The sequence below is a fragment of the Branchiostoma belcheri genome, unplaced genomic scaffold, assembly GCF_001625305.1.
Source record: "Branchiostoma belcheri isolate BF01 breed outbred unplaced genomic scaffold, Haploidv18h27 scaffold4, whole genome shotgun sequence".
NCBI classification, from domain to species: Eukaryota; Metazoa; Chordata; class Leptocardii; order Amphioxiformes; family Branchiostomatidae; genus Branchiostoma; species Branchiostoma belcheri.
The window spans coordinates 1,228,624-1,255,457 of NW_017804020.1; the positions used below are offsets into that span (position 1 = coordinate 1,228,624).

Below are 26,834 nucleotides of genomic sequence, written 5' to 3' on the forward strand. Positions count from 1 at the left end.
TAGCTTTGTTAGGGTTTTATTTCTGTTTGAAAACCTTGTAACACAGGGTGCCAATTTGTCAATAATTTCATAAGCATAGGAGTTGGACAACCCTGTTTATTGATCAAGTCAAGCACAAATCATTGCAAAAGAAAGCATGTATGCTTAACACAGATGTACAAAATCTGAAGTACAAAAACATCATTCAAACACGTCAATCCTTAAATTGTTGCTCCTATCATTTCATACAAGTGATATCACCACATTAAGGTACAGATATCGTAAGTCTGGATTAAGAGAGTAATGCTTAAACGTATCACCCAATATAAAACCAAGAGAGTTCCTTAATGACAAAACATGTCTTCTATGTATGAGGATACAGCTGATATGTACAGATGGATACCAGGTCAGCTCCCATTTCAAGGTGTTCCACTAAGAAAAATAGACTCTTTTTCCTCACTTGTAATTTCACCAGAGTACTTACAGCTCTGTTGGTATGGAGGTGAATGTTGCCATGGCACACCCCTCTCTATGAAATGGTATGGCTCACACAGTCAGTAGATACAAGTACAAATTTGGTTATGTCATTTTTACATGATCAAGGTTGATTATGTAGTATGGCAAAAGGAGAGGCAATGTTACGGTCTAGGAGTATAAATGAGTGGTTTCATGTTTCTGTATGCACCTACCTGTTACAGCTACCATCCCCTTATTAGTAATCTACACCCTTATAAACAGCTTTATTTTTCACCATTGATCCCAATAAAAAACATTGCTTATTGCACACAATCATTTACCTTGATATGCATAGGTTATTAATATTATTACAGATATGTACAAATTTTCCCACAATCATATAAAGATAATATGTTGACCAATTTTGTTATACAATGCCACTGCTAAAATAATCCTCAGAAGAAAACCAGCACATTATGTTTTGAAATACTAATTATTATTTTTTGTTTGCCTCTTCTGAATTTTGAACCAACATGTACAAACAGGAATCAGAAGAGAACATCATTTAGGTTATGTCCTTTCCTCTGCAATTCAAAATTTTTTCAACATATGGCAAGATAGCAAGGGCTGGTTGTCTTCTGAATATGGCATATACAGAAGTCTTCAAAGTCTTGACAATTTTCTATGTATACAAGCTAAAGCTACACTTGGCATGTATATTGAGATTAACCATGGCATACATGTAATTACTATATATTGTAGATAAAATCATGGCTTATTTATTAATCATGGAAGCACTTCAATTTGGTCTGCAAGTTATTTACGGTCACAAAAATGCACCCTGGCACAGAAAAAAAATAAATATGAAGTTACAAGGACAGTAAACATAATGACTTACAACTTTTCAACATTAGTTTCACTGCGTAATACATAAACGTAAGTAACCTGGTCAACTCATGGATATATTACAACAGACTATATGACAATGATTTGATGGTCTAGTAAGAGTTAATGAAGAAAATATGATTGGATAATGATGTTTTTTCATAGTGTAAAGAATTACAATGCTGTACATTTGAATTGTACATCTTGTAGTGAGTGTTGAAGGATGAAAATGTTACAGTTACACAATGTGTCTACCTCACTTCCACAAGTACACTACTCATATTTGCTGTCTAAAATACATAAAAAAGCAGTCCCTTTGCACCGACTAAGCTTAGTAAGGCATTCAGTGGTTGGCTGTATAAGTGCACAAACTGTGTACAAAGCTTCGCTATGAAGTGCATGATGAGACGAGTCAAGGCATTGCTTTGGTGTAGCTCTGTGCAACTGGCTATGTACCAAATTCCTGTATATACACCTACCTCTAACTTTCAACAAAATTGTTAGATATTTTTTTCTTCTTCTGGCCTTTTGGTCCTCAACTAAAGATTCAATGTTACATTTTCACAAAAATCTATCCAAACTGGCCAAACTGCTATGGAACTCTTATCCTCTTGAAAATTGGAATGATCCACTGGCCCAACATCTTACGCAGGCTCATGCAGTTCTGCCCTTCATTCTTACAAAATAGTGAGATATTGGAATAAAAGCACTGGAATGAAAGGGATAAAGAAGATACAAGAGGCTCCGTATGAGGTTAGATGGAAGACCTGGACTTAGATTTTCCTTGTTTGGCTTGTGGTATGAAAAACCCTCCTAGAGTCCCAGGCCGGTCATGCTGCCCAGTTCTTAACTGCCATAAGAAAGGGAGGGGCTAATATTACATGATGTTTGTGACATGGCACAGTAAAACTACTGTATAGTTGACAACTGTCAATCAAATTGTTTCCACACTGTAAAAAAATGGCATCCATCCTGTGTCACCTTGGAATGACCTTCACAAAAATACAAACAGAGCTATACTGGCTAAAACTGCCCTGAATATTGCACTAGCATTTATGCCCGGGTCTTTTTTGATTGTCCTCTTCATGGTAGTGTTCTGTCTGTCGACATTCGTAACCTATTCAACTGTTAAATAGGACGCCACTACGCCTGCAATCCATTGCAATACCCTATAGCCCTTTATGTGCCAGAATTTTGACACTTTCACACATCTGTCACTCATATATGTACTGTAAATGGAATTATTTAAGTGTACAGGAATGGTCGGCATTTGGAATAGATTTGCTGACTCAGCCAGTTAGCCGGGAGCATGTCTATGAGTGCAACAGAAGTTAGTTAGAGAGCAGCAGAGAATGTTGGACCTGATGAGCCTCGCTCTCTGCTGTAGTGTTCAGACGTCTGTCTCCCCCTCCATGTTGGCTGAGATGTTCTCAAACTTATGCGCCAGCTGCATCCGCTGGCAGGTGGTGTCCTCCTCTAGTGCATCCAGCAGCTGTAAAACAGGTGGAAACTCAGGTGTTGAATTGTTTCCTTACTTACACCTTGGGGGGAGGGGTTAATTGTTGTTCTTCTTTCAAAATATGGCTGCTTTCATTAAATCAGATTAGATACTTTCTATTTAACATTTTCTATTTGTAATAAAATCAACAGATTCATGTTCCTTGTGGTAGGTTATGAAGGCATTTGAATACATTTATTTGGTTAGAAACATTGAACAGTCTGTATGATGTTGGATGTTCCCCCCCACCCCCTTCATCAGAGATGCTCGTGGGTGGATATTGAAATGCCTCCATATCTAGATTTGTGTAGAATGTTCAACTAGATGTGTGTCAAATTTGCTGCTTTTAAACAAAAGTGAACAACTTTTCCTGCCATGCTACTTGACTAATTTCCCATTAGTAAGACTAAGCTGTACCTGGTCCTGATACTTCATGGCATAGTCATACAGCTCATTCACAGCTGCCAGGGTGTTGAACTCATGGGTGTGGTCCTGTGAAAACAGCATTTTTGAGTTACATGTACATGTATACTAGAATAAAATACACCTCATAAAAAAATTGCTCATGCTTAACATAGTAACCTACTAGAAGATATTTCACCACCATTATGCCCTGCTCTGTTTTTACAGAGAAATGAAATACAACTGTACAGCATAGAGATAGGCATCAACCAGTATCATAACTCTCTGTAAAAGACAATGTGAGACTGACTTTTGTTTCCTCCACCAGCAGGGTGATCATCTCCTGGTCGCTGACGGCTGTCATCTGCTGAACCTCCCTGTAGTACGTCTGGACCTTCTGTCTGTACTGCGGGATCTCACGCGCGTACAGTAACTTGTTGGAGGGCGAGTCCTGCATGTGTACGAACTGTGGTTAGAACTGGAAAAACAATTATCATATTTTTTTTACAAATATCTAAATTGGTGCACACAATAAAAAAGAGTTTGCAAGATTATTATGGTGTATTGAATATAGAAGAAAGTTATCATTAACCACATAAGTCATGATGTAATAATAGGTTATAATTGATGCATTTTGCATAGAACAGAATAAAGTGCGGTGGTACACAGTAAAAAGTTGTGTAATGATGAAAACATTGCTGTTAACAATAAGTTCTAAATCCTGTAATAGACATCCTACTGGGAACCTGCTACCTCTAATGTTAGCTGTCTAATACAATTGTTTCCTATTGTACACGACAACTGATATCAAAAACCAAAAGTGCCAAACAGGTATAATATTAATACCTCACTCAAAATGACCATAACTTAAGGGATGTGAAAAACAAATTTAAGGTTCCATACCTTGCCCAGTTTGTGCTCGGCAGCTGAGCAGGAGTCGATGAAGGTCTGTGCGATGACGGACAGGCAGGCGTCCACGATGCCCAGCTTGAAGATGTCAAACACAAACTCTGGGTTCTTCAGTACGTTCACCCAGAACCTCAAGGGCACACTGGAGGGGAGACACATCATGAAAGAATGATGATTTAGAGAATATACCACATAAAATACAGGTAGGTCCAATCTTAGGGATATCATATGTTTTGCAATATCAATCAAAAACAATGTAGAAGTTACAGTACTGAGCAGAAACAACGTACAGAAAGTACATTGATTTGGAAATTCTGTCAATCAATGTGAGCACTGTGAAATTTGCCACAGAGGTCCTTGGTACTTTAGAATTGAAAGAAACATGTGGTAAGGTCAAACTAGTTCGAGTACATTCTTGATATACTACTTACTTGTGCACAGTAAGGATTATCTCCTTCTAGAATACTAAGTACAAAAATATTGAATTCATCTATAGGATCAGGATAGAATACATAAAATTCTGTTACCTGTTTACTGTAGTTCTAAGGTCTTAACATACTTTACTTGATATATTTAAGTATTTGTACACAGTAAGGGTTATCTCCTTCTACAATACAATTGAAGTCATCTATATTAAAGAGAAATGATCTAAAATTGTGTTACCTGTTTGTCTTCCAGATGTGCAGAGTCTCGGGATCGTCTATGCCGTGCTTCTTGGCCTCGTGGTCCAGCAGGTCGAAGAAGTACTTGATGGAGGGGGGGACGGGGCTGGTGCACAGGATGGCACTGAAGGCATCGTCCACAAACTTCTGCAGGGTTCCCTGTGGGGGCAAAATGTCCAAGATATAAACATCTATATACATGTACTAGATATCTAATGACAGCTCAGAAAAAAATAGTCATGCCTTCAAGTACAAATGTACTACTAGTCTTTATATCAGCTGAGAATTGAGGTGTTCAAAAAATTGTATTTTCTTAGCACTATCGTAGTGTTGTGTAGCACTATCTTAGCACTCTGCCACCAAGTACAGTAGGGGCATGATCACTAGATAGCTTTTAAAAAATAACAACAGTTACTGCAGTTAGATGTACAAATGTTGGCTTAACAAGTCGTTTGGTGTAATGTAGTCAGCTGTTGCTGCGCTGTGTGCCTGCGAAGCTGGTGTGTTATGCCGAAGATCTAAGTAACCTGTTTCATAACACCACTAAAAATGCATACAGTCACTTCGGCTATCTCATTCTACATCTCTGCTGCAGTTAAGATGTTGATAAATGATGATATACATGTAAATATGCTTTATTGCTGTAAAATTCAATAACGGTAGAGCTGAAACTGCTTTGATGAAGTTCTAATATTGGATCCCAGCAGCATGCTCCTCTGGGTACCCAGAAGTGGTTTCCATTGATGTCTGGAAGGCATATTTTTTATAGCAAAGTGGGGTCACAAACCCCTGATTCCACCTCTACTATAGACAGTGCCTGTGTTTCCTGACCTTGGTAGCCAGCAGCCTGGTGAGGTAGATCTCCGGAATGGCGCGCTGCTCCTTCAGGAACCTGCTGTCCCTCTTCACCGAGTTGGAACGTTCCAGTTCATCCCGTGCCTTCACCTGACCACGACACACATTACTGTTAGCTTCAACATGCCAAATTCAAAATGTACTGATACCCACTGAAGACCACGAGATAGAGTTTTATTTGGTTCATCACAACTGGAAAGTCACTACTGCTTACTATATCTTGTGTTTTGGTGTCAATTATTATAATGTGTGGCAACCATTTGCAACCTACATGTACATGTCACTTTGGTAAAAAGTAAGAACACTTGAAATCAACGTTTTCTTTATCCACCTGAAACTGAGATTTTCAATGAAATTCAAAGAAATTCAAAATGTGTAAAAATGCTTGTTGTAAAATGTTGCAACAAGTCTAGAACAATACACAAATAAAATATTGTGAGATACATGTATATACACTAGAGAGAAAAGAAAGACCAAAGCACCATGGCACCAGCTGGATGTGTTAGCTCACTGCAAACAACACCCTACTGTTGTTATGTCATATAACTGGCTATGTGCTTGAAAAGGCAGGGTTTTTGCCAGCAAAGCCTTTTCACAAAGATTCTCCTTTTGAAAGGATAAAAACTGCACAAGCATGCGGAAACAGTGTGAGGAAACAAAACAGAATGGCTGCTGTAGAACACACTGCACACAGGCAGTATAGCAAAGCGTCTCTTTTACCTTATGATTACGGTGGTTGGAAAAGTTGTCATTCACCCAAGAGTCCTCCACTTGCTATCAGGAGTCATCCAGGGAAGAGAGAAAGAGAGAGGAAAAAGGGTGTGTAATAGGCTATACCACTGGGGATGCATCCTTTCCATTCTGGCAATGGTACACTCAACAAAACTATCATTTTCTTTCAATTGGTGGCAACAAAAGCAATGGTAGCAAATTTTCTAATTGTTCAAATAAACACGTACTTATTCGAAGCAAACAGTTTGTATGATAGTGATACTACAGATTGAGGAAGTTCCTAAAAACCACTACAGAACCGAAACGATGCATCCCATACACCAAGCACCCTGTGACAAGATAGGGAGAAACTCCAAATTGACAGGGATAAATAAAGGACTTAATACAACAGCAGATGAAAGTCTGAAGCAATAGATATGGGTGGAAGGGTCCCTTGAGTTACAAGGAATAAGATCTATAAATACAGCAAAGCATCGAGGCTAGCACCAAGCTAAAAGCTGAGAGAATAAGTACAAATTATGGCTTCTTCATTAGCTGAAGTAATACTACTGTAACAGTAAAGAAACTTGAAATTTCCAAGTCACCAAGCTGGAGTCTGTGTTAAACAGTGTCTGAGGCTGTCACCAGGTACTACTGATTTGTAACTTTCAGAGAAGTTGCTGAAGAAAGTTCCGGCTATTTGGTTGGGTTTCAACATTTATATTATACACGATGATTGTATATTTGTGTAACAAAACAACCTGAGATGCACAAGGTCAATTAAATACATTGTACATCAATAAACACAACATCAAAAACAAATCTTGTACAGTTCTTGGTTTGTTCTTAAAGTCTAAATTAGACTTCAACTGTACATATAAGGTATGCAATATACAATCCAAGCAAGAGATGCCATGATATCCCAAACTGTATCTTATTTAACACATATGCAAAGTTATGGCTGTAGAAATGACTGTCTTGTATACGTTAATGTGATTCAGATATTGTCTTACTAACAGCAGGTTTAAGTAAGGACAATGTTCCCTACCAGGTGCCAGTAACGACAGCCTTCTTCAGGGTCTCCCTGCATCAATGGTGCCAGGGATGAGGAGGACAGGGACTGGTTCACACCAAGGTTTTCTGTGACAACAACAAGAAACCATTAAATTTACAAAACCACACAGCACCATCAATATGATCCCATTAGTGATGAACAAAAGAAAATGCGTGAAATTGCGTGAAGCGTGAAAAATGGCATGGAAGCATGACGCACAGCAAGGTATGTGAATGTCCCTTACTGTCAGCGTTCTTACCAAACGTCCTGTCCAGCTTCATCTGCTGCTCTGGTTTCCTCAGCAGGGCGACACTGCAGCTGTCTGGCACCTGGACAGAGAAGGGTTTCCAGTAACCGTTACAAATTCAAAGTGATCTCATTAATAGGAAAGGGATCTCAATCCAGTTTTAGCTCACTGAAGAACTAATCTCCCACTGATGATCTCCCAATGGTCATGACAGAGAAGACAGATGCTGTGAACAGCATTTACAGGTTCTACAAACAGTGGACCACAGCTTAATGTCCAGTCCTAAGGACTACAACCCTTTAGAGTAACAAGCATGTTGGCTGAGCAACAACAGCCGGGATTTGAACCCGCTAGTCTCTTGGTCCAGAGGCAGGGTCGCTAACCACTGGACTACACATGCAGGTTTACACAGTTTGTATAGTACATAGTATTATATCTTTGTTACAGGACTAAAAACAACAATACTTTCTTTACAATGACGACCTGAGATGGTACACAGTGAAAGTAAAACGAACAGACAAAAATTCATTCAAGGTTCTCCGTAAAATCTCCTCTTACCTTGTAGTGCTCCAGTGTGTTGAGTTTCTTCCACCTGTGGTTGGTCTCTGATGTGACATCTGTGTCCCTCAGGATGAGCTGCCCTGCCCTGCCATGTCTCCATTCTAACCACAACACAACAGAACAGTCATCCGTCATTCTCATGTCTTCATGCAGGATATTGGGTTTTTCTTTTATACAACCAGAAATGTCTCTCATTTCAATGCGTATCAGACATCTTCCTCAGAAATTCAGACTGGAGCACTGTTTCTTGCCAGTCATTGTAGTCGACATTAACATGACAGGTGGTCTCACAGCGCCACCACGCAACATTAGTTGGTACTACAACAATCCACTCCTCACCGAGTCACGTGTCTTTACAGACATCACAGAAGTGGTGGATTACTCATTGACAAAGACTGGAGTTGCACGAATGAAAATTTGGTCCAATTTCTTGTGTTGTTACAATTTAGTAATATCTTAAAACATTGCATTGATACGTCTACATCTAATGTGTTGGAAGCATAAATCATACCAAACAGAATGTCCCAAAATCTGTACCATAGAACAAAATTTGATGTGTCCTTACCCAGCTCACACTCATCAGCATGCAGCCGTGTGGAGTAGGGGATGTTCTTGTAGGCCATGTCCAGTATCTTGTCCTTGACTTGTGTGATGGTGTCACAGCTCAGAGCCTTCACCGTGAAGGGCATGTGGCCACTGGGACCACCAGGCAATGATACCACATTCAGGGTCTAAAGGGATGCAGATTTAGAACAAGAAGTTAAGACTGAAGCATATACAAAAATGTAAAACAAAATACTAACAAATAGTATGCAATTTAAAAAAAACTTTGAGAAAAGAACTTTACTCATACATTTGCAGTTTTTGATTTTCATAAGCTTTGTGAGCTATCAGTATACATGCACTGATTTCATTACAAAGAGTTATTCCCACACAATCATTGCCACCGATATGTGACAGATGGTCTCACAGTGCCACCTATCAACATTGGTTGGAACTGCAACATGTCCTTCAGTAATCAAGTGTCATTTGCATCATCCAATACATAGTCCCAACAAAGCACTGGCAAATGGCCGAAATCATTATCACCATCATCATTGTAACCTGACCTTTTGCCAACATCTCTTGGGCCAAGGCTTTTTTTAGACATCTCAGCAAAGCTATGAAATATCCAATACGCTTTTTTACATAGAGCAATGTGTACCAACATGACTTTCCAAAGACTCACCAAGACCTCATGGTCGACCTGTTCCCTCAGCAGCCTGTCCTCGGTGATGGAGTACCTGGCAAACCCCAGGATGGCGTCCACAGGGCCTTTCTCCACCTGGTACTTGATGGCTTTGTACAGCATGAACAGCGGCTGGCCGGCTGTCTCCTGCAACAGCACATGGACAGTTCAAGTACTGGGAGACCTCACTGTTGTGTCCTTGGGAAAGGCACTTAACACCTATTTCCTCACTCAATTCAGGTGAAAATGAGTACCTAGCCTCAACTAGCCTATTTTTGAGGACAGTCACATGTCAAGCACGTTAAAGATCCTCTTATCAAAAAGAGTATGGGGTCCTTTCAAGTCTGAGTGGTTCAAACCTTACAGCCTGGTCTAACGCAGCTTGTACTTACTGTACAAAACTGGTGTGTTATGCCTAAAGGCAGTTAACCGCTTTTCCAAAAGAATCAAACAAACAAACAAACAAACGTGCACTGATTTAGTAAGTATGCAGTTAGTATAAGTTAATAAAATTTGTAAAGATACCAAAGAGGAGAAGTTGTTCCAGTTGGAACAGTGTGATGTACAATGTAGGATGAGTCTAAATACCTTGAGGAAGGGATACAGTGAAATTGACAGCCAGTTGGTCAGCATCTTGTCCACCACACTCTCTGTCCTGCAAACACAGAATCAAGTTTTCAGCGATGCTTATTTCAAAACACACTACTGTGTTTGTTGCAAAAAATGTACACGATGGCTAGAAATGACATCTGTAGTAACTGTTACAAATGATAGCCGCTTTTTATTTACCTCCTGAGCATGAGTTTTGGATTCCTTTCCACACTTTTCTCAATCATCTGTAGCAGCAGAGTCTTCAGAATGCTGTAGGAAAAGGAGGAGGGGCATTATTATCATTGGTAAACCGGATCGGTCAGGGTTACCACCCGTTATGGGGTATAGATTCATACAAGATGGGGCGTGCCAGGCTTCAAGACAAAGTTAATTTAACTACCGGGTACTTACTCTGTATAGTACTCCATCTTGCCATGCAGAGCCACTGTCAGTAATGATGCCACATTCACCCTAAGGAAAAAAAAAAATCACTTGATCACAATGTCCGTGTGACAGACATTAAATCCAACAGAGTGCATATGATGCTTCAGTACTGTATTTAAAAAATTCATATTGTCCAATTATCAACCAATATCGGAGAGCTACTGTATGTGAAAATGGAATGTGATTGCACTTGAAAAATAAAAAAACAATACAAAAAGAAAATGCCGAATGATTGTATTTGTGCATCAATGAAGGTTAGATATCCTGGTTAATTCCAGTCACTGACAACTGTAGATGTATACCCATTACTGACTTGTATTCATCTCTTGATTCCATCAGTATCTATACATAATAGTGTGTATTGAGATATTTCCAACATAGCTTGGGAATCATATATTAAACACATTGTACTAGAGTAGTACAGAAAGGCAGACTGACTTGTCCCTGCTACTGAAGCTCTCCCGACTCTCCTCCATGATCCTGATGAAGGTGAGGAGGAAGTGTTTGTTGTTGAGCAGGGCTGAGAACTGGTTCATGGCCTGTTCCCACTGCACACGCCGGCTCTCTCGCACCTACACAACAACAAAAACAGCTCCGTCAATAGTTACATCAGGTTAGTAAGACTAAGGGGCACTGTCCTTGATGCTGAACTAAGGGACACTGTCCCTGGTGCTGAACTAAGGGGCACTGTCCTTGGTGCTGAACTAAGGGGCACTGTCCTTGGTGCGAACTAAGGGGCACTGTCCTTGGTGCTGAACTAAGGGACACTGTCCTTGGTGCTGAACAAAGTGCACTGTCCTTGGTGCTGAACTAAGGGGCACAGTCCTTGGTGCTGAACTAAGGGACACTGTCCTTGGTGCTGAACTAAGGGGCACTGTCCTTGGTGCTGAACTAAGGGGCACTGTCCTTGGTGCTGAACTAAGGGGCACTGTCCTTGGTGCTGAACTAAGGGGCACTGTACTTGGTGCTGAACTAAGGGGCACTGTCATTTGAGATACATGTACATGTACCTCTTGAACAGTTCCCAAGTGGGCATATCTTAAAACGTATTGATATGTACTGCATTTATGAAGAAAAAAATCTTTGCCAACAGAGTACAACAATGTACATGCTTTCTGCTGTTGATACTCTAACAGTCTATCAAGCCCAGAGGAGGTGTCTGCCACTTACGTTGGTCTCCTTCAGCACAGGGTGCATGTCCTGTCCCGGGAACAGAACCCTCATCATGTAGGTACGGTAGTCCAGGAACGGGATGCCGGTCCCACCCAGGTCAGAGGTCAGGTCTGTCATGTCCGTCTGCAGCTCTGCAAAAGCTGACGGACACAAAAAGGAGAACTGTTAAAGAAGTGATTCTACATTTGTACTTGTGTGAAAATGACATAAAGTGATAGACCTGTAAACAGCTTCACCTATTTAGACCCTTCCCAAATGTTGACTGAAATTTGGGTTCAGACTGACCAGATTTAGTTCATGCCTACCTTTCTATATAAATCAAAACGAATAAGAGTTAAATTTGAGTCAAATTTGACCCCCAAATATGTCCCAAAACTGCTGACATCACTAACACCTGCTAACCACTAGCCAACCATTGCCAACCCTTACGTCCATATCCAAATGTTTTAAACACAGACGAACAGTACCCGACCTTGCTAAACACCAACTGACCTTGCTCCCGACCTACTTGTAGCAGTGTTTATGATGCCATATTTGGTTATGTGTGACAGGAGCTTTAGTCTTAGACACATGTACATGAACGACATTTTTATGTCAAAGATAATATTACCTTTCTTGCACTCGTTCCTGACGTTGCTCTCCAGCGTGTCCATCTGTACCATGATCTTCTCGTACCTCCGGTTGGCCTCCTTCTTCTTACTCCTCATGATGAAGAGCAGGGCGATGATGATGAGCACCAGGAAGCCGCCGGCAGCGGCGATGAGGATGATGGCCCAGAACGCCAGCCCTGCTGGTGGGATCTGGTACTGCAGCTTACCAATCTCAAACCTCAGGTTACCCACTCTTACCTGGGGAAAAATCAACACATTCAGAAAACTAGAAAGGTAACATTTGCAAAGGAAATGCATCATGTTTACCTTCGCATATTGGTCTGCTCTGTTACTCAATCACATTCATATATATAGTGACAATGAGTCTAAATCCCTCCTGCTAAAAAATTGCAGCATGATGTAATCCAACACTAGTTACCATGGTGACAGACGTCTGATTTAGGTCATTGACCTTATTTGTTTGGAAAAGAAGAAGAGGAAACAGCAAAAACAATATGATTTCCTTCGGTTTTAGTTTTAGATTGTCTTTTCTTCCAACTACTGAGTACAATTTAGCTAGTAAGGTTTGTATTTCACTTCTACTATGGTTTAATAAATAAAACAACTGCAGATAGCACAGGGTCTTTTCGTAAATAAATGCTTTATCTAATATCTATACACATACCGGTAATAATTATACTCTATCATCATGTTGGTACCATCTATATTGTTCTACGTTCCAATCCAAGAACTGCTACAATCTTTGCAGCACTGCAGTTCATGTTCAAAGTGCCAGAGGGCACTGCTACAAGCACAACTCACCACTACAATGGGGAGAATCTCCTTGGATGTCTTCCCGTCACTGTCCAGTCCTGGTGGCTGGGACTCTGGAGGTTCACAGGTCAGCGTGTCATCATCGAGGGACGTCACGTTACAGATCTCTGATCCGATGGTCACCTGGACATCATCCTGGAAGCTTGCCTGGTCAAGATTCCTGCCCTGTAGTTATAAATAATTGTTTCAATGTTAGGACTCTTAGACATGTGGAGTTACTGCAGATGTTCCAATGGTCATCAAGTCTGTTCCACTGTTCTAGCCAGCGTCCGTCCATCCTTTTACAGAATTTTGACACTTATGACGTACAAAGTTTGCTCAATCTGTCTTCTTTGATGGAAAAAAATCAACAAAGAGATGTCATTGAACTAAGCTTATTCTACGAGCAAAAGTTGCCCCTCAAAATGAAGGAAATACTGGTCAAGATTTAAAATGTTCAGGGGGCCCCCTAGGAATGTTGCACCTCTAATTACGATGATGAGAAAAAAAATTGGGCTGGCTAGAGCACTGGTCTGTTCACAAACAAAAATTCTAGAAAGAGGAATTGCAAAACATAAAGAAGCCTTGACAAAAACTTCCTTGATATGTAAAACAAAAGAATACATAAATGCTGTCAACAAAACCAATGAAATATCATTTACCTCGATGGCAAGGATTCCCCCTGTGTGAAGCTTTGGGTTGTTCTCAAATTTGAAGTACTCAGGATTTGGCACGTAGACAAACTTGCAGTTGTCTGGGTTCACCTGACACCCCGGCAGGTTGGCCAGACTAATCCGTACGTTGTCTAACTGGAAGGTCAAGTCCACGTCTCCTGTACTGTTTCCCATGTCAGGGGAGGGGCACGTCATCATGCTGTCACTCTGGATGTCACACGACTGGAAGGGAGAGGATGGGAGAACCAATAGACTGTTAAAATTGCAAACTGTATTTAAAGCACCCAAAGGAAAACGCTCAGAGCGCCCTGACCTATTATTTGAACAGTGTACCTTCCAAGTCTTCATCTTTCTAGCCACTGATTGGCTAACTCTAGTCAGTGCAAAACGAGATACTGTAAGCTGTTTGGTTAGCTCCTAGAGCGCCATGCCCTGAGTGAAGTAACAGGCAGGGCGCCCTGACCTTACTGTGATAGAAGAGTATGAAAGGCAGTGGGGTACAACTCTTGTCATTTCTGATGAAGACTTTGGAATAAAAAGTCGAAACCAGTAAAATTGATAGTCTCAGCCGTCATTCTTCTGATGAACTCTTGACTAAAGCGCCCGATGTGATTTCAGGCTGATAAAACTAGATTTTCAAAGTCAATTTTCTGGTCATCTTTTCAATGTAGTTATGTAGAATCAACCCTATCCCATAGCATACTGATATGTGTGAGGCAATGAAGTCACTGCTGGAAAGCGGTTGCCTGCGTTACATTGTAATCTGATTCTAACTTTTAATTGGTATTGGTGGTACTCCTCACATGGCTTGTTTTTAGGCTATTTCAATTGCTTTAAAATATGAAATGATAAGAAAAATGTGCTCAACATGGCAGGATATGTCAATACCAGACAGGTTTCCTCATCCAGAATATTGTTTGCTTTCTCCCCTGAAATTCCATTGGATGCCTAATGATTTCTGTGTTTATTTTTCTACCACAAACTCATCCTAACTACAAACAATCAGTAAAGACTAGCTCCCAGGCATTGTTAAGGCAACTTACCATGGAGGCCTCAGTAGCCTGTCTCTTCCTCCTGGCTGTTGTAGAAGTGGACACCCTGATGCCTGCGTTCTGGACTATCCTGAGGTTGGTGCCTCGAACTGTCAGCTGCCGCCCGCCACTGGAGAAGCTCTTGAGTGGGAACACTTCCATGACGGTGGGGTCGTCTGTGTAGTTGAATTTTCCCGGTGCATCTCGCGATTGTCCGTCAAACAGGACCTGGAGCGTGTACCGGCCCGTGGCATCGATACGGCCTGTCTGACACTTCACAGACACGTTAGTCCTGCTGGACCTAAGGGAAAAACACACAAAAAAAGAGTTGTTAGACAAATCTGTGAAACATATCTGAAGAGAGTACTATTACTACTATCAACATGTTGAAATTATTCAGATACCAACCCTCATAAATGTAACTAACTAACAGAAGAGGCCCTAAATTCGCCGCTTTTTTCTGAATCTTATTTTTAAAGGCCAATTTTAAGAGCCAACATGCGTTACATGTTTTAATTCTGCTTTGGCATTTTGTCTTTACTACCTGTATGCCACTAGATTAATAAATAACATGTTTACAGAAAAAGTTTTGGCAATGAGCAGGATAATTTTTCATACAAAAACAGAAATACACGTAAAAGATTTCTCTGCTCAACAGTGAACTTCTCTTTACTAAAATGTGGTTTACTGCTTATGGGAAACAAACAAACAAACAAACAAACAAACAAACATATTCTCCTTACTCGTCAACAACACAGGGTGCCCACATGTTGTCTCCTGAGCGACCAATCCTGGCCGTGACTTCCCCGCCTGTGTCAAACAGTTCCCCCATGATGAGCACCTTGGTGCCTCCCGACTGGGGCCCGACCTCTGGACTGAAACCTGTCACTCTAGGGTCCTGGGAAACAGGAAATCAAAATCAGTATTTTGACAATAATATCTTACCAGAAAGGTACATATAACATTTGCAAAGCAAATGCATATAATGTTTACCTTCACAAATGGTCTGCACTGTTAATTCTTACTCAAACACATCCACATATACGGTGACAGGAGTCTAAATCCCTCTTACTATAAAATTGCAACATTATGTAACCCAACACCAGTTACCATGGTGACAGACATCTGGTTCAGATCATTGACCTTATTTCTTTGGAGAAGAAGAGGAAAGAGAGCAAAAACAATATGTTTTCCTTTGGTAAACATACATGTAACAAGCCTGAATATTATAAACTCCAATGTCGAGTTCCATTTCTTGGCAAGTGTATCATTTGATACAGTTGAAAAAGATCATAATGTGAAAAGCCTTGACTACTGTAGTTTTGTGAATGTAGATGTAGCACTCACCCTATAGTAGAAGATGTCTGAAGACTGTCCCCGTTGGTTGGAGTTCCCCCCTACCTGTACTTCAACAGTGCCGCTAGTGGTGGTCATAGCCTGTCCTGTAATACACACAATCCTGGGGGGAGAGGGGGAATCTAGATGTTACACAAGTACATAAACAACAACCAGCACTGTCATTGATGCTGAACTAAGGGGTACTGTCATTGTACTGAACTAGGGGGACTGTCCTTGGTGCTGAATTAAGGGGGACTGTCCTTGGTGCTGAACTAAGGCTGTCCTTGGTGCTGAACTAAGGCTGTCCTTAGTGCTGAACTAAGAGGCACTGTCCTTGGTGCTGAACTAAGGGGCACTGTCCTTGGGTTTGTATTTGACATTACTCAAATCCAAGACCACTTTAAGACTATAGGTTAACATGTACATTTATGTACAAACATAACCCTCTGGTCTAGAGTTTTTCTTACTTGTTGGAGATGCTATACTGGTCTTCAATTGGTCTGCAGGACTGCCCAGCGATGGTCACACCGGCCATGATGTCAGTAAACCTCTGTCCCATGTTCACACCTGTGATGGTCACACTCGTCCCACCATTCACAGGACCACTCTTGGGGGAGAACTAGAAACAACAAGGTGACCACGTTAACAACAATTAGATCTATACGTCATCTGTTGTTCATACTTTTTTAGGATCTAGGAGCAGCTTTGGTGACATGGCACCAGTGTTCTAGCCAGCATCTGTCTTTCTGTCATTTGACAGAATTTTGCTGCTCATGAGAGACAAAAATTTTGCCCAATCCATCATCTTGGACAAAAATTGGCATGTAAAGAAATGGAAAGAGGTGCCATTAAACTAAGCTTAGATTACCCGCAAACTTTGCCAAAATCCTGGAGTGTCTGTTGTTGCTTATTCTATCAGATCAGAGTCTCTACCCTGATAGAAAAGTTACTTTAAAAACTACTTTAAAAGTTCATGCAGACACTGACACAGTGGACCTACATCAGTAATGGTGGGTGCAGGACAGTTCATCAGCTCCCAGGTTCCACCGCGATTCTGGCACACCTGACGCACGGTGCACGTGTCCCCGCACCAGCCGCACGAGTAGCGAGGAGCTGCCGTCACACACAGGCTACAGTCTGTACGCTGAGACGAGCACTTGTACAACGTCACTGTATGAAAGAACAATACGTGGTGTCACAAAAATGTCTACAACCAAAATGTCATCAAGTAAACTTGCAAAACTAGTAACAACTTTCAGTTGTGTTTTAGCATGAAAGTTCATCTGTGTTGGTATACTTCATTGTGGTGAAAAGGGCTAAACGTTCTAGCCAACACTAGGTAAATTTGGACATTCCGTGAACAAGGCTGACGGGGTCGGTCGAAAATTTGGGTAAGTCTCAATTTACCAAGTGTTGGCTAGAAAGTTTAGCCCTTTAGTTTCAGTATTTCAGTTGTGTTGTTAGATGTTCAGAATAAATGTACTGTTAATGCATACTTGTTAAACCGTAATATATAGTGATCTGAAATTACGTGTCTTGTTTTCTGTAATTGGTATTGCAAAGGATGATGCCACCAATGTTGTCTCTGTATCGAATTTCAGTATGTTACAGTGAAGATTAGTTCTAAAGCAATTTTTTGGACTTAAATTTATGTTACATATGTATCACGATCTTGAGTGTAAATCATGCAGGAAAACATGCCTGTTTCGCCTAGAGGGTTATCAATGATGTTGCTGCGCCCCCAACTGGCACCTAATGCAACGGCCAACTCCTGCACATCCTCCCGATAAGTATACTGTAGGGCAGGCATATAAATTCACTACATTAGACACCACAAAACATGGTGAGAAATAGTTGGTATTAGTCATCAAACTGACAGGAAAAAATGTGCTCTTGACATCACAGCTTTTCTACAATTCATCAACTATTTCAAGCATATTACACTGTAAATAATCAAAATTACCCAGTAACTTGTTATGCTATTATGCTATTATTCAGTACTATTAAAAACACAGTAAGACAGTGGCAATAGATTTTTTTCCTCCTTGGAATTTACCCTTCAGCACAAGCTTATGATCATGAATGAATGGCGCCACTAGTTCCATCAGTGGCTGGGTTAATACCAGACAACTCTAATGAGTACACATGGGATTTGTTATCCTCAGATACTCAAATGAAATTATCTGATTCAATCTCAAACTAGAAAGGTAACATTCGCAAAGGAAATGCATAATGTTTACCTTCATATGGCCTAGCTTAACATTCTTACTCAAACACGTTCATACATAAGGTGACCAACCCCTTGCTACATAATGTAATCAAACACCACAGGGTGTCTGCTACAACACCAGTTACCATGGTGACAGCCATCTGGTCCATGGCCTTGAGGAAGAAGAAACAGAGCAAAAACTATATCTTTTCCTTCTTCTACATCGAATCAGATCAGGTCTGTGAAGGTTTTTGAAAGGTTTAGAGCATACCTGCATTGGGGAACAGTAGATGATGCCATCCCTGTATGTCGCTTCTGTTGTAACATACACACCCTGGATGAGCAGTGAGCACCTGAAGTCATCAGCATTGTCCTGTGGGGGGACATCTTTATCAGTTATCATCTGAACTTTTGTAACACAATATTCATAGTTCATTATTAGTAGTAATTGTTACACATATTAGGATTAAATGAACAGAAAATTTTTGGACAGGATATCCTTCTAATCATAATATTATACATAATATGAATGGACAGTACAGATAAATTCTTGATTTATTTCACGGTGCTTTGATGTTCATGTTTTGCACTGTCACTTCTGTACTGTGAACTTATCATTACCGTTAACAAATTATTTGTCTTTCACCCCCCTCCCCCACAGTGAACACATATAATTCCATGCACATCTCCATTTTTCTCAGACCGTGAAATTCTGCTACCATGAACATTAAGTGAACATCTTGCATAACATATCAAATTTTCATAAAGCAAAGTATCATGACATCGTTCACAAAGTTTTGGGTAAACCACTCAATGCTAAATGAAGTTGTCCTGTACCGGCACATTGCTTGCGCTCATGTTGATAGCTTTGGGTAGGCCCACTGGTATAAGTTCCTCGCTCATGAGTTGTGTAATCCGCGGACAGGAGTTCCTTTGCTGTAGGAGAAATAGAAAAATGCAATTCCATGATGTTAAAAACTTATAATTGCTTGCCTGAAGGCCAACGATAGCAAGGAGGCCTACCATATAACAACATTACCAGTGAGGACAGAGAAAGTAGTTACTACACGAGTGGCGACATTCCCATTGATTGAGTCAAGTTCAATCATTACGGCAGTTTCAACCAGTCGGTCCCAATCAAATCACAGTATTGGGTACAGACTTATCACAACACCACGACAAAGTCGATTGTACATTAATTTCTATGGATGCAGACAGAATGCTTTTTATCTGCCTGCATAGTGATTTCTCTAATTGGAAATGTCTAGACGAATTGTGTCGTGTCAAATGCAATTATTTAAATCACCCGAAGGCCAAATGTCTTTTTCACCGGAAAGCCCCCATCTGCAATCAATCTTGATTAACGGCCTGTTAATTTCAATGTAATTAACACATTGACAAACGCACTTGCCTAATATAAATAGATTAGGGCGTTGGGAATGGATGGAAGTGTCAAAGTCACTGAACTGCTATGAATTTTGATGACTCGGTCGAGTGAATACAGACTAGCGGCTAACCTACCAATCGATTTTCAAGATGCGGCGAAACTTACAATTTACAACCCTAGACTTTCAAGTTGGCTAACTTTGTACGTTGTTGAGAAGAGAATCTGGAAAGTCCTAAGAAAACTTTACAGATAGGACTATGCCAAATATAACAGTGCTGTATCTCTCTTTTCACTGCAAAAATGCACATCTACACAAATCATATCCAGTTGCTTGAGTAACTGCTTTTTGGCGTATCGTATTACCTGGATGTCTAACCTTCATCGACGTAATGGTTGCATGTTTCGCATCGTACTCATAGGCTGGTTCTAGCTATTTTTGGTTGTACCAAAAGATAGTGGGTAGCTAAATTTTGGGCTATTTCAAATACTTCAATTAAAGGATTAAACAATGATGAAAATGTACTAAGAAATGGCAGTAAGTTTCAACTAAAACAGATTTCCTCATTCAGAATATCTTTTGCTTTGCCACCCTGAAATTGCATGCATTGGATGCCTTTAAAGAAAAGTTATTAAAAGGGTTGATTGCAGTCCACTTACCCCGTGTGCAACAGTGGTTCCACCCGGCTGGCAGTTATCGGCAATGTTGTGAGTACACTTGTTGTCTGACACACACCAGTTACAGTCGTATGTACTGGTCACACAGGGGTTACACCTGTATGATAGTAGAGAATGGTAGGATTATCTGTATCTGTATCTGTGTAGCCAGTATCTGTATCTGTATTCTGTACAGCCGGTATAACCGCCTTTCGGCGTAACACAACTTCAGCTTTGCAGGCACGCGGCGTGGCGGCAGCTGGCTACATTACACCGATCAACTTGTTACACCTAACCATTGAACATCTAACTCTAGGCACTGTTTAAAGCTACCTAATGACAAAGCCAGTAGAACTGCCCTTTGGCGTAACACATCAGCTTCGCACGCACACAGAGCGGCAGCATTTAACTATATTTCACCGAGCGACCTGCTACACCCAACCTTTACACTCTGCATTGTTTGAAGCTATCTAGTGATGATTCTTCAATTGTACTTGGTGGTATTGAGTTCCACTCTAACTAAAACAGGCATGACATTGACTATCATGATCTAAGATAGATGTGAGAAAGCCTTTTACTCCCCGCCCACTCTTTCTCATATGGAACACAACCATCCATACCAAAGATCTATCTTAATCTATCAAGCAAGAACGTCAGTACGTCAACTCAGCTTTAGTTCTGCTTAGGGAAGCAGTTTTTAATGGCAGACTCACGATTTGAGAGCGTTGCAGTCAAAGAAGTCGAACTGCGCCTTGACGATGTAGCGGTCCGTCTCCCGAACTCTGACCCACAGGTCAACAGTGACGTGATCTGAAACCAAACAATGCCCCGCTGTAACCTCGAATTGTCGGTACATCAATCACAACGTCCACGGCCATCAGATTTGGTCATGCAGCTAATAAATTTCTATCATACTCACTCAACAATGGCATAAATCTGTGTGAACTAACACGAGGATTTCAGACTCCCTCACATCTTATTTGTCTGCACAAACTTGATGAATGTACTGTTTTTTTCTCCCTTTGGCATGATACAGGCCACATTCGTTAACAATGGCACATGTACAAGCCATTTGAGGTAAAGCAATTCAGGAAAGACAAAGCATTTTGCACCTTCTTTGAAACAAATACCTACAATTTATATACATGTAACGTGGAAGGGTAGAGATTGTGATCTGGCAGAAGTGCTGATTCTAACTGGCATAAGTGCTGAGACTCTGATCAGGATACTGTTAGGCTGGTCTCCCATCTACAAATCTTTAATTTCAATTCAATCCAATGATTTACACTGACAAGAGTTGATAAATTCTGACTTTCTTTAAAGGAATGTCTTAAAATTTACAGATTTTGATGGGGATCTCTACAAGTCTCTGTGACAGAGACTCCTATAAGGATCTCTATATATATTATATGATACACCAATTCGGAGTCTCCACTTTGACATATATCTGTGTTTTCATATATTGTAAATCACTTAGGAAAAGTTTGCGGTCTTAGAAAAATGGACAAATTAACGGAACTTTATGCTCGCGGTGGGAACAGACGAAGAGAAAATTTGCGGTACAGAGGAGTGACTGCGAAAACTGCGAAGATAAAAGTACCGCAAAAAATTGTGTTTTACAGTTATGTATCACATATTTTAAGTGTACCCACCTCTCCCGGGAGGAATGGATGGGATCTGTGCGGGGGGAGGGGTGCCCTCACACACCAGCTTGCCATTGTTGTCGAAGTTGGCGGGGCTGCTGAACCTGACGGAGTTGTGGCGGAACGAGCAGTCGTATTTCTGTCCACCATCGGGCATGCGGACCACCTCCAAGGTCAGCTGGTGGGAGGGCAGGCCAGAGAACAGAATAAGGCATCTGAAATCACAGTCTTTTTTCTCCTGGTTATGAATCCTTCAATGAACAGTTTAAGTAAGGTCAAACTTCCTTCCTCCCGCCCATCTCAGTTTCTGTAGGACTTGGACCAAACATTTGAGCAATCACTACAGCAGGGGGTTAGACCACTGGTAAGTTGGTAATGGTTAGTGTTTAACTCAAACACTCTTTCTCAAGTGCTGAGTGCCAAGCAGAGAAAGCAGTATGTACCATTTTTAATGTCTTTGGTAATAAATAAAAAAGACTCTGATCAATCCCATGATGACCTCCTAAATGCAAGGCAAACACTCAACCCACTTGGCCAGTGCACCAGTGTCTTTGACGAACAGTAACAACTGTAACTCTGCACTAAGAAAGTTTAAGGCTTTCTAAATAAAATGAGAGTAATTCTACCATAGCAACACGTTAACTACACGTAGTATGACAATTTGCAACTATTACGATAATTTGCAACTATTGTATCAAATACAATGCTCCGTATCACTGTCCTTACTTCCGTGTTCCATTTTCAGGGATGAAGTTAGCGAAATTGTTTTTAGCCAATCGCTAATTCACCGTGTAATCCCCTCATTCTCCGGTCTTAATCCCCTGTATTGATCACATCATGAACAGGGATTACGGTACTTAGGGAGATGGTTTCCTTACGCTGGTTCTGGGTCCTTCCCGTGCCAGGTTAGGTGGATCGATCTGGGTGATCTCGATACACCTGTCCACGTCTACAGATAGCCAGCGGTTAACCTCGTTATGGCCGTTACACTCCTGCTTTTGTGAACACCTGGAAACAACACACAAAGTGCTCTGTGAGAATGGCAAAAACCTTTTGAAATCTCTTACCATAAAACTTACACAAGAGGTAAGAAAATTCAAGAAATCTGAATACAACAGGTATTACATGTACATGTACATGTACATGTACATGTACATGTACATGTACATGTACATGTACATGTACACTTCAGTGCAAAACCTGTAACATATTGAGCATAGCATTTTGGCAGAATGTCTTGTATTCGCGTATTTCAGGATGATATCATCCTGTAAATAGTTGTCAAATGTTGTGTCAGAAAAATTTCACCGCAACGTTGATCAAACATTCTGCAAAAACTGTGAAAAATCTGGGTTTTGCACAGGTACAATATGTTCTGCCAACAAGCTGCAATATGGAAGGGAGGGCTCAATGATCAAATAGACTGTGTGAACCATTACATATCTGTCATACAATTTCTTGTTCTTTGAGAGGGGATTTCTTTTTGACGTTTCTAAGAAGACTAAATGTAATCTTAAGAAGTCAAGGCTTTTCTCACTTATTTTCCAGTGTGCACCATCCACAGTAGGGATCCCCTGCACCATGACATGCCTCACACGTGTCGTACTGTCCACACTCTGCCACTTTCACCAGCGTCACCTGCAACACACAACAACACACGATCAATCTCAGGGCCACAGTACCTACCACAGTGAACAATACAACTGGAACATGGACAATGTGTTCAATTAAATATTATCATTACAAAAATGACATTAAAAAAACATAGCCTCTACCGGTTGCGGCAAACTGTTTTCTTATCGCATGTCATCTGTCTACATCTATTTGGCCAATTTCTACTCTTTCCAGGTGCTTCCCAAAGCCTGGTAGAGGCTAGCAAAGACCACTAATTACTGTATTGACATTACAAAAATTAACTATGTTATATGTGTACTGTCAAGCAAATATTAGCTAATCAACTATTCTAACTATACCGGAAGCTCATCTTCTATGTAGCCAAGTGGCTATTGGAATACTGTTTGCATTCAAAATATAACTTTACTGTGGAAACTACAATGTAGTCCTGAGAAAAACCTGCACACATCCTAACATCCAGTCACGGTAGGATTTTGGTCATGCTCCAGACAACACTATCACCAACGCAAAAAACTGAGTCCCAACAGCGTAGCCAAACCTGCCTTCTTGCATGCCCTATTTCTCGAACATCAAACATCAGCTATCAGATCTGTACGCATGAATGTGTAGCGCGTGTGGCCGTAATAGAATATCAGAAAACGCATGTTCGATAATAAGGCTGTACCACAGCGACTTATCAGCACGAGTGACCAGTTCTTTCATATCGGGACAAGATCAATACGCGGATGAATTACGACCCCCGTATCGCAATATGTCCGCCCTAATCGGGAATGACAAATGTTGGTATCACATCCAAGTCATCTACAGGCGCTACCGACCAATCAAGGTTGCTATGGCAACAGACTACCGCAGGATTTCTGAAATATGATGGATGGTCGTGTTCAGTAGAACTGGTTTGAAGGACGGGGATTTTATCTTCTCAACAAACTGTAAGCTGTTCAGATAGTCTATTCTGTCAGTGCAGGTACGATACCGTCCCTGTAACATCAATAAAAGTGTCAGGCTTGCCACTATCATTGTCACAGAAGCCAGTTGTATGAAAGACAGACTACGTTAATAGAACAAATAAAGAGATGCAGGATCCACTAGAAACTACATGTACTTGTAAGAAAGACAGAAGAAAAGAGAGTTCACAGAACAAATGAAAAGATGAAGGATCCAGAGAATAGGAAGCACGCTGAAGCCAGTACACAACGTCTACCTTTTTTAAGCATGTGTCTTTTTCAAAGGTTGGAACTGTTGTTCTAAATTCCCATATCATCCCACTTTCTTTCTACTGCTGAATCATTTATAACTGGGACTTAAAAGCACTAAGCATGAGCGCGGCTTCGTATCACATAGGAACTTCTGCTGAAGAAGTATGAGAAGTTTGACTCCCAGGGGAAACCAGGCATCCAACAACATCTATAAGCAATATGAAGGCCTGTTCACCATGTAATGGGCAGATCCAGTGAAGGGTTAAGGAATCATTTGTGTGCTTATGGGGCTGTGCAGTCAATCAGTGATGGCCATTAACTCAAACCTTCACACTGCTACACAGATAACCTCTAATCCTGACCTCTGACCTAGTGGCTGGCAGGAACTATCATCACGAGAGGTCACTTTGGATAAATACCAGATTTCATCAGAGGAACGTACTGCTGCTATCAACTTCACACAAATCTATGCTCCTGTATCTCTCTTTCTTTGAAATTCTTCAATATAAAAGGACTCAAACCGCTGGCTTCTTAGCCATCAATGCTTGTCAAAAGCGGTTTGATGAATGTTTAATTAAAAAGTAATTACAAGTATATGTCACAGCTATATGTATAATGCTTTAGAGCAAAACCATAAAATGTCACAGCAGTGGATCTGTTTCAGTTATGCCTTGAGAATTCCAATTTCCTTTAGCGTTTCCTGACTACATGAATTTATTCATACATCTTCAATGATAAGGGAGGGGGGTTAAATATTTACGTACAAAATAGGGCCTGCATTAGTTTGGCTCAGACACTAAGGCAACACCAAATGCAATCTACTGTAGCCAGCAATGCTGGTGGAACTGTGGTATGCCTGGACAACGTTAGGCCATGTTGATTCCATTATATGGATGACATCTGCACGTGCATGAATTTTCTTCCATTTCCCCCAAAAAAAGTTTTCAACCTATTAATTAGGCAAAATGAGCAAATATATGCTATGAATTGCAAAGAAATATTGGAAAAGGATAGTCATGCCACAGAATGCCAAAATCCATTCCAACGGTAAGAAAGAAAATGTGAAGAAATGAAAATGAACAGTCTCTGTGCGTTGTAGGTCATTTGTTCAACCTTCATGACCTCAAAACATTAGATTTCTAGATTTCATGATGTTTCCTTTTTTTGGCCACAATCTTTTTTATTTGCATGCTCGCATCAGTTTTGGGGTTCCCAGAGGATGTCATCCATTATACAAATCAACATGGCCTAAATTGGACTTTGGGATTAAAAAATTCCCCATGTTTTGCAGGATAACGTGACTATTCTGCTGACCTTCATGCTCCGTGGCTCCCTGCAAGAGAGTGATGGTGGTGCTATCAGTACCAGTAATGGCTAATAACACAGCATGTCAGAAACTTCGCTGACGTGTCCCATTTCTGTCCTACAAACTCTGTCCAACGTGATCAGAATATTACTAAGCCAAGTTGGAAGTTACAGCATGGTTTAATGATCAAGAAGAGAGAATTACAATACTGAAGCTGTCATTTTGGCTTCACACTTTGTGCTTTTAATGATCTATTTACTTAGAGCTTCACTCAACACATAGCACCACCCGACACACACACAGAACCAACTCCTTTAGGCGACTCTAAGTTACAGAATTTAAAAATGACTATGCAGCTCTCACTTTTATGTACAAAATGTATGTACTTTTGTTCCATGTATGGGTAATAATATGTGTATAAATCTATTAGGACTTTAAACAATAAAAGAAATGCGCCACAGACACACTTGAAACCTTAATGTATCTTGATGTATTTGCCTTCCAGGAAATATTCAGTAAAGCTTACCATATGCATAAAAATCAGGAAATATGACTGCATACTAAACTTGCAAACAATTAATTTGCTCTGAGTGTTCGTATACGTATTATGGCTTTAAACAATAAAAGAAATGCACCACAGGCACACTTGAAAAATTCAGTGAAGCTCACCATATGCATAAAAATCAGGAAATATGACTGCATA

The 26,834-nt window shown here is 40.6% G+C and overlaps 1 protein-coding gene across 4 annotated transcripts in view; it reads right to left on the reverse strand.

The window, feature by feature from the left end:
- Positions 1-26,834, reverse strand: part of LOC109477341 (plexin-A1-like) — a 142,523-nt gene continuing 115,689 nt past the window's right edge. The window contains exons 6-38 of one of the 4 annotated variants that reach the window (XM_019778542.1): positions 23,532-23,632; positions 22,873-23,002; positions 22,004-22,172; positions 21,065-21,161; positions 20,355-20,469; positions 19,148-19,246; positions 18,582-18,683; positions 17,803-17,896; positions 17,102-17,271; positions 16,569-16,720; positions 16,111-16,222; positions 15,507-15,661; positions 14,776-15,064; positions 13,721-13,954; positions 13,068-13,244; positions 12,266-12,503; positions 11,653-11,795; positions 10,921-11,054; positions 10,450-10,509; positions 10,237-10,308; positions 10,036-10,102; positions 9,448-9,594; positions 8,785-8,950; positions 8,217-8,320; positions 7,671-7,740; positions 7,406-7,497; positions 6,367-6,420; positions 5,623-5,736; positions 4,793-4,950; positions 4,124-4,271; positions 3,531-3,671; positions 3,236-3,310; positions 1-2,812 (exon numbers count right to left, since the gene is read on the reverse strand). In XM_019778542.1, coding sequence (XP_019634101.1) covers positions 2,711-2,812; positions 3,236-3,310; positions 3,531-3,671; positions 4,124-4,271; positions 4,793-4,950; positions 5,623-5,736; positions 6,367-6,420; positions 7,406-7,497; positions 7,671-7,740; positions 8,217-8,320; positions 8,785-8,950; positions 9,448-9,594; positions 10,036-10,102; positions 10,237-10,308; positions 10,450-10,509; positions 10,921-11,054; positions 11,653-11,795; positions 12,266-12,503; positions 13,068-13,244; positions 13,721-13,954; positions 14,776-15,064; positions 15,507-15,661; positions 16,111-16,222; positions 16,569-16,720; positions 17,102-17,271; positions 17,803-17,896; positions 18,582-18,683; positions 19,148-19,246; positions 20,355-20,469; positions 21,065-21,161; positions 22,004-22,172; positions 22,873-23,002; positions 23,532-23,632 — 4,281 coding nt within the window. In that variant the 3' untranslated portion in view covers positions 1-2,710. Of the gene's footprint in view, positions 2,813-3,235; positions 3,311-3,530; positions 3,672-4,123; positions 4,272-4,792; positions 4,951-5,622; positions 5,737-6,366; positions 6,421-7,405; positions 7,498-7,655; positions 7,741-8,216; positions 8,321-8,784; positions 8,951-9,447; positions 9,595-10,035; positions 10,103-10,236; positions 10,309-10,449; positions 10,510-10,920; positions 11,055-11,652; positions 11,796-12,265; positions 12,504-13,067; positions 13,245-13,720; positions 13,955-14,775; positions 15,065-15,506; positions 15,662-16,110; positions 16,223-16,568; positions 16,721-17,101; positions 17,272-17,802; positions 17,897-18,581; positions 18,684-19,147; positions 19,247-20,354; positions 20,470-21,064; positions 21,162-22,003; positions 22,173-22,872; positions 23,003-23,531; positions 23,633-26,834 lie in introns of all 4 variants that reach the window. The other 3 variants (XM_019778541.1, XM_019778544.1, XM_019778543.1) reach the window with 3 other exon arrangements.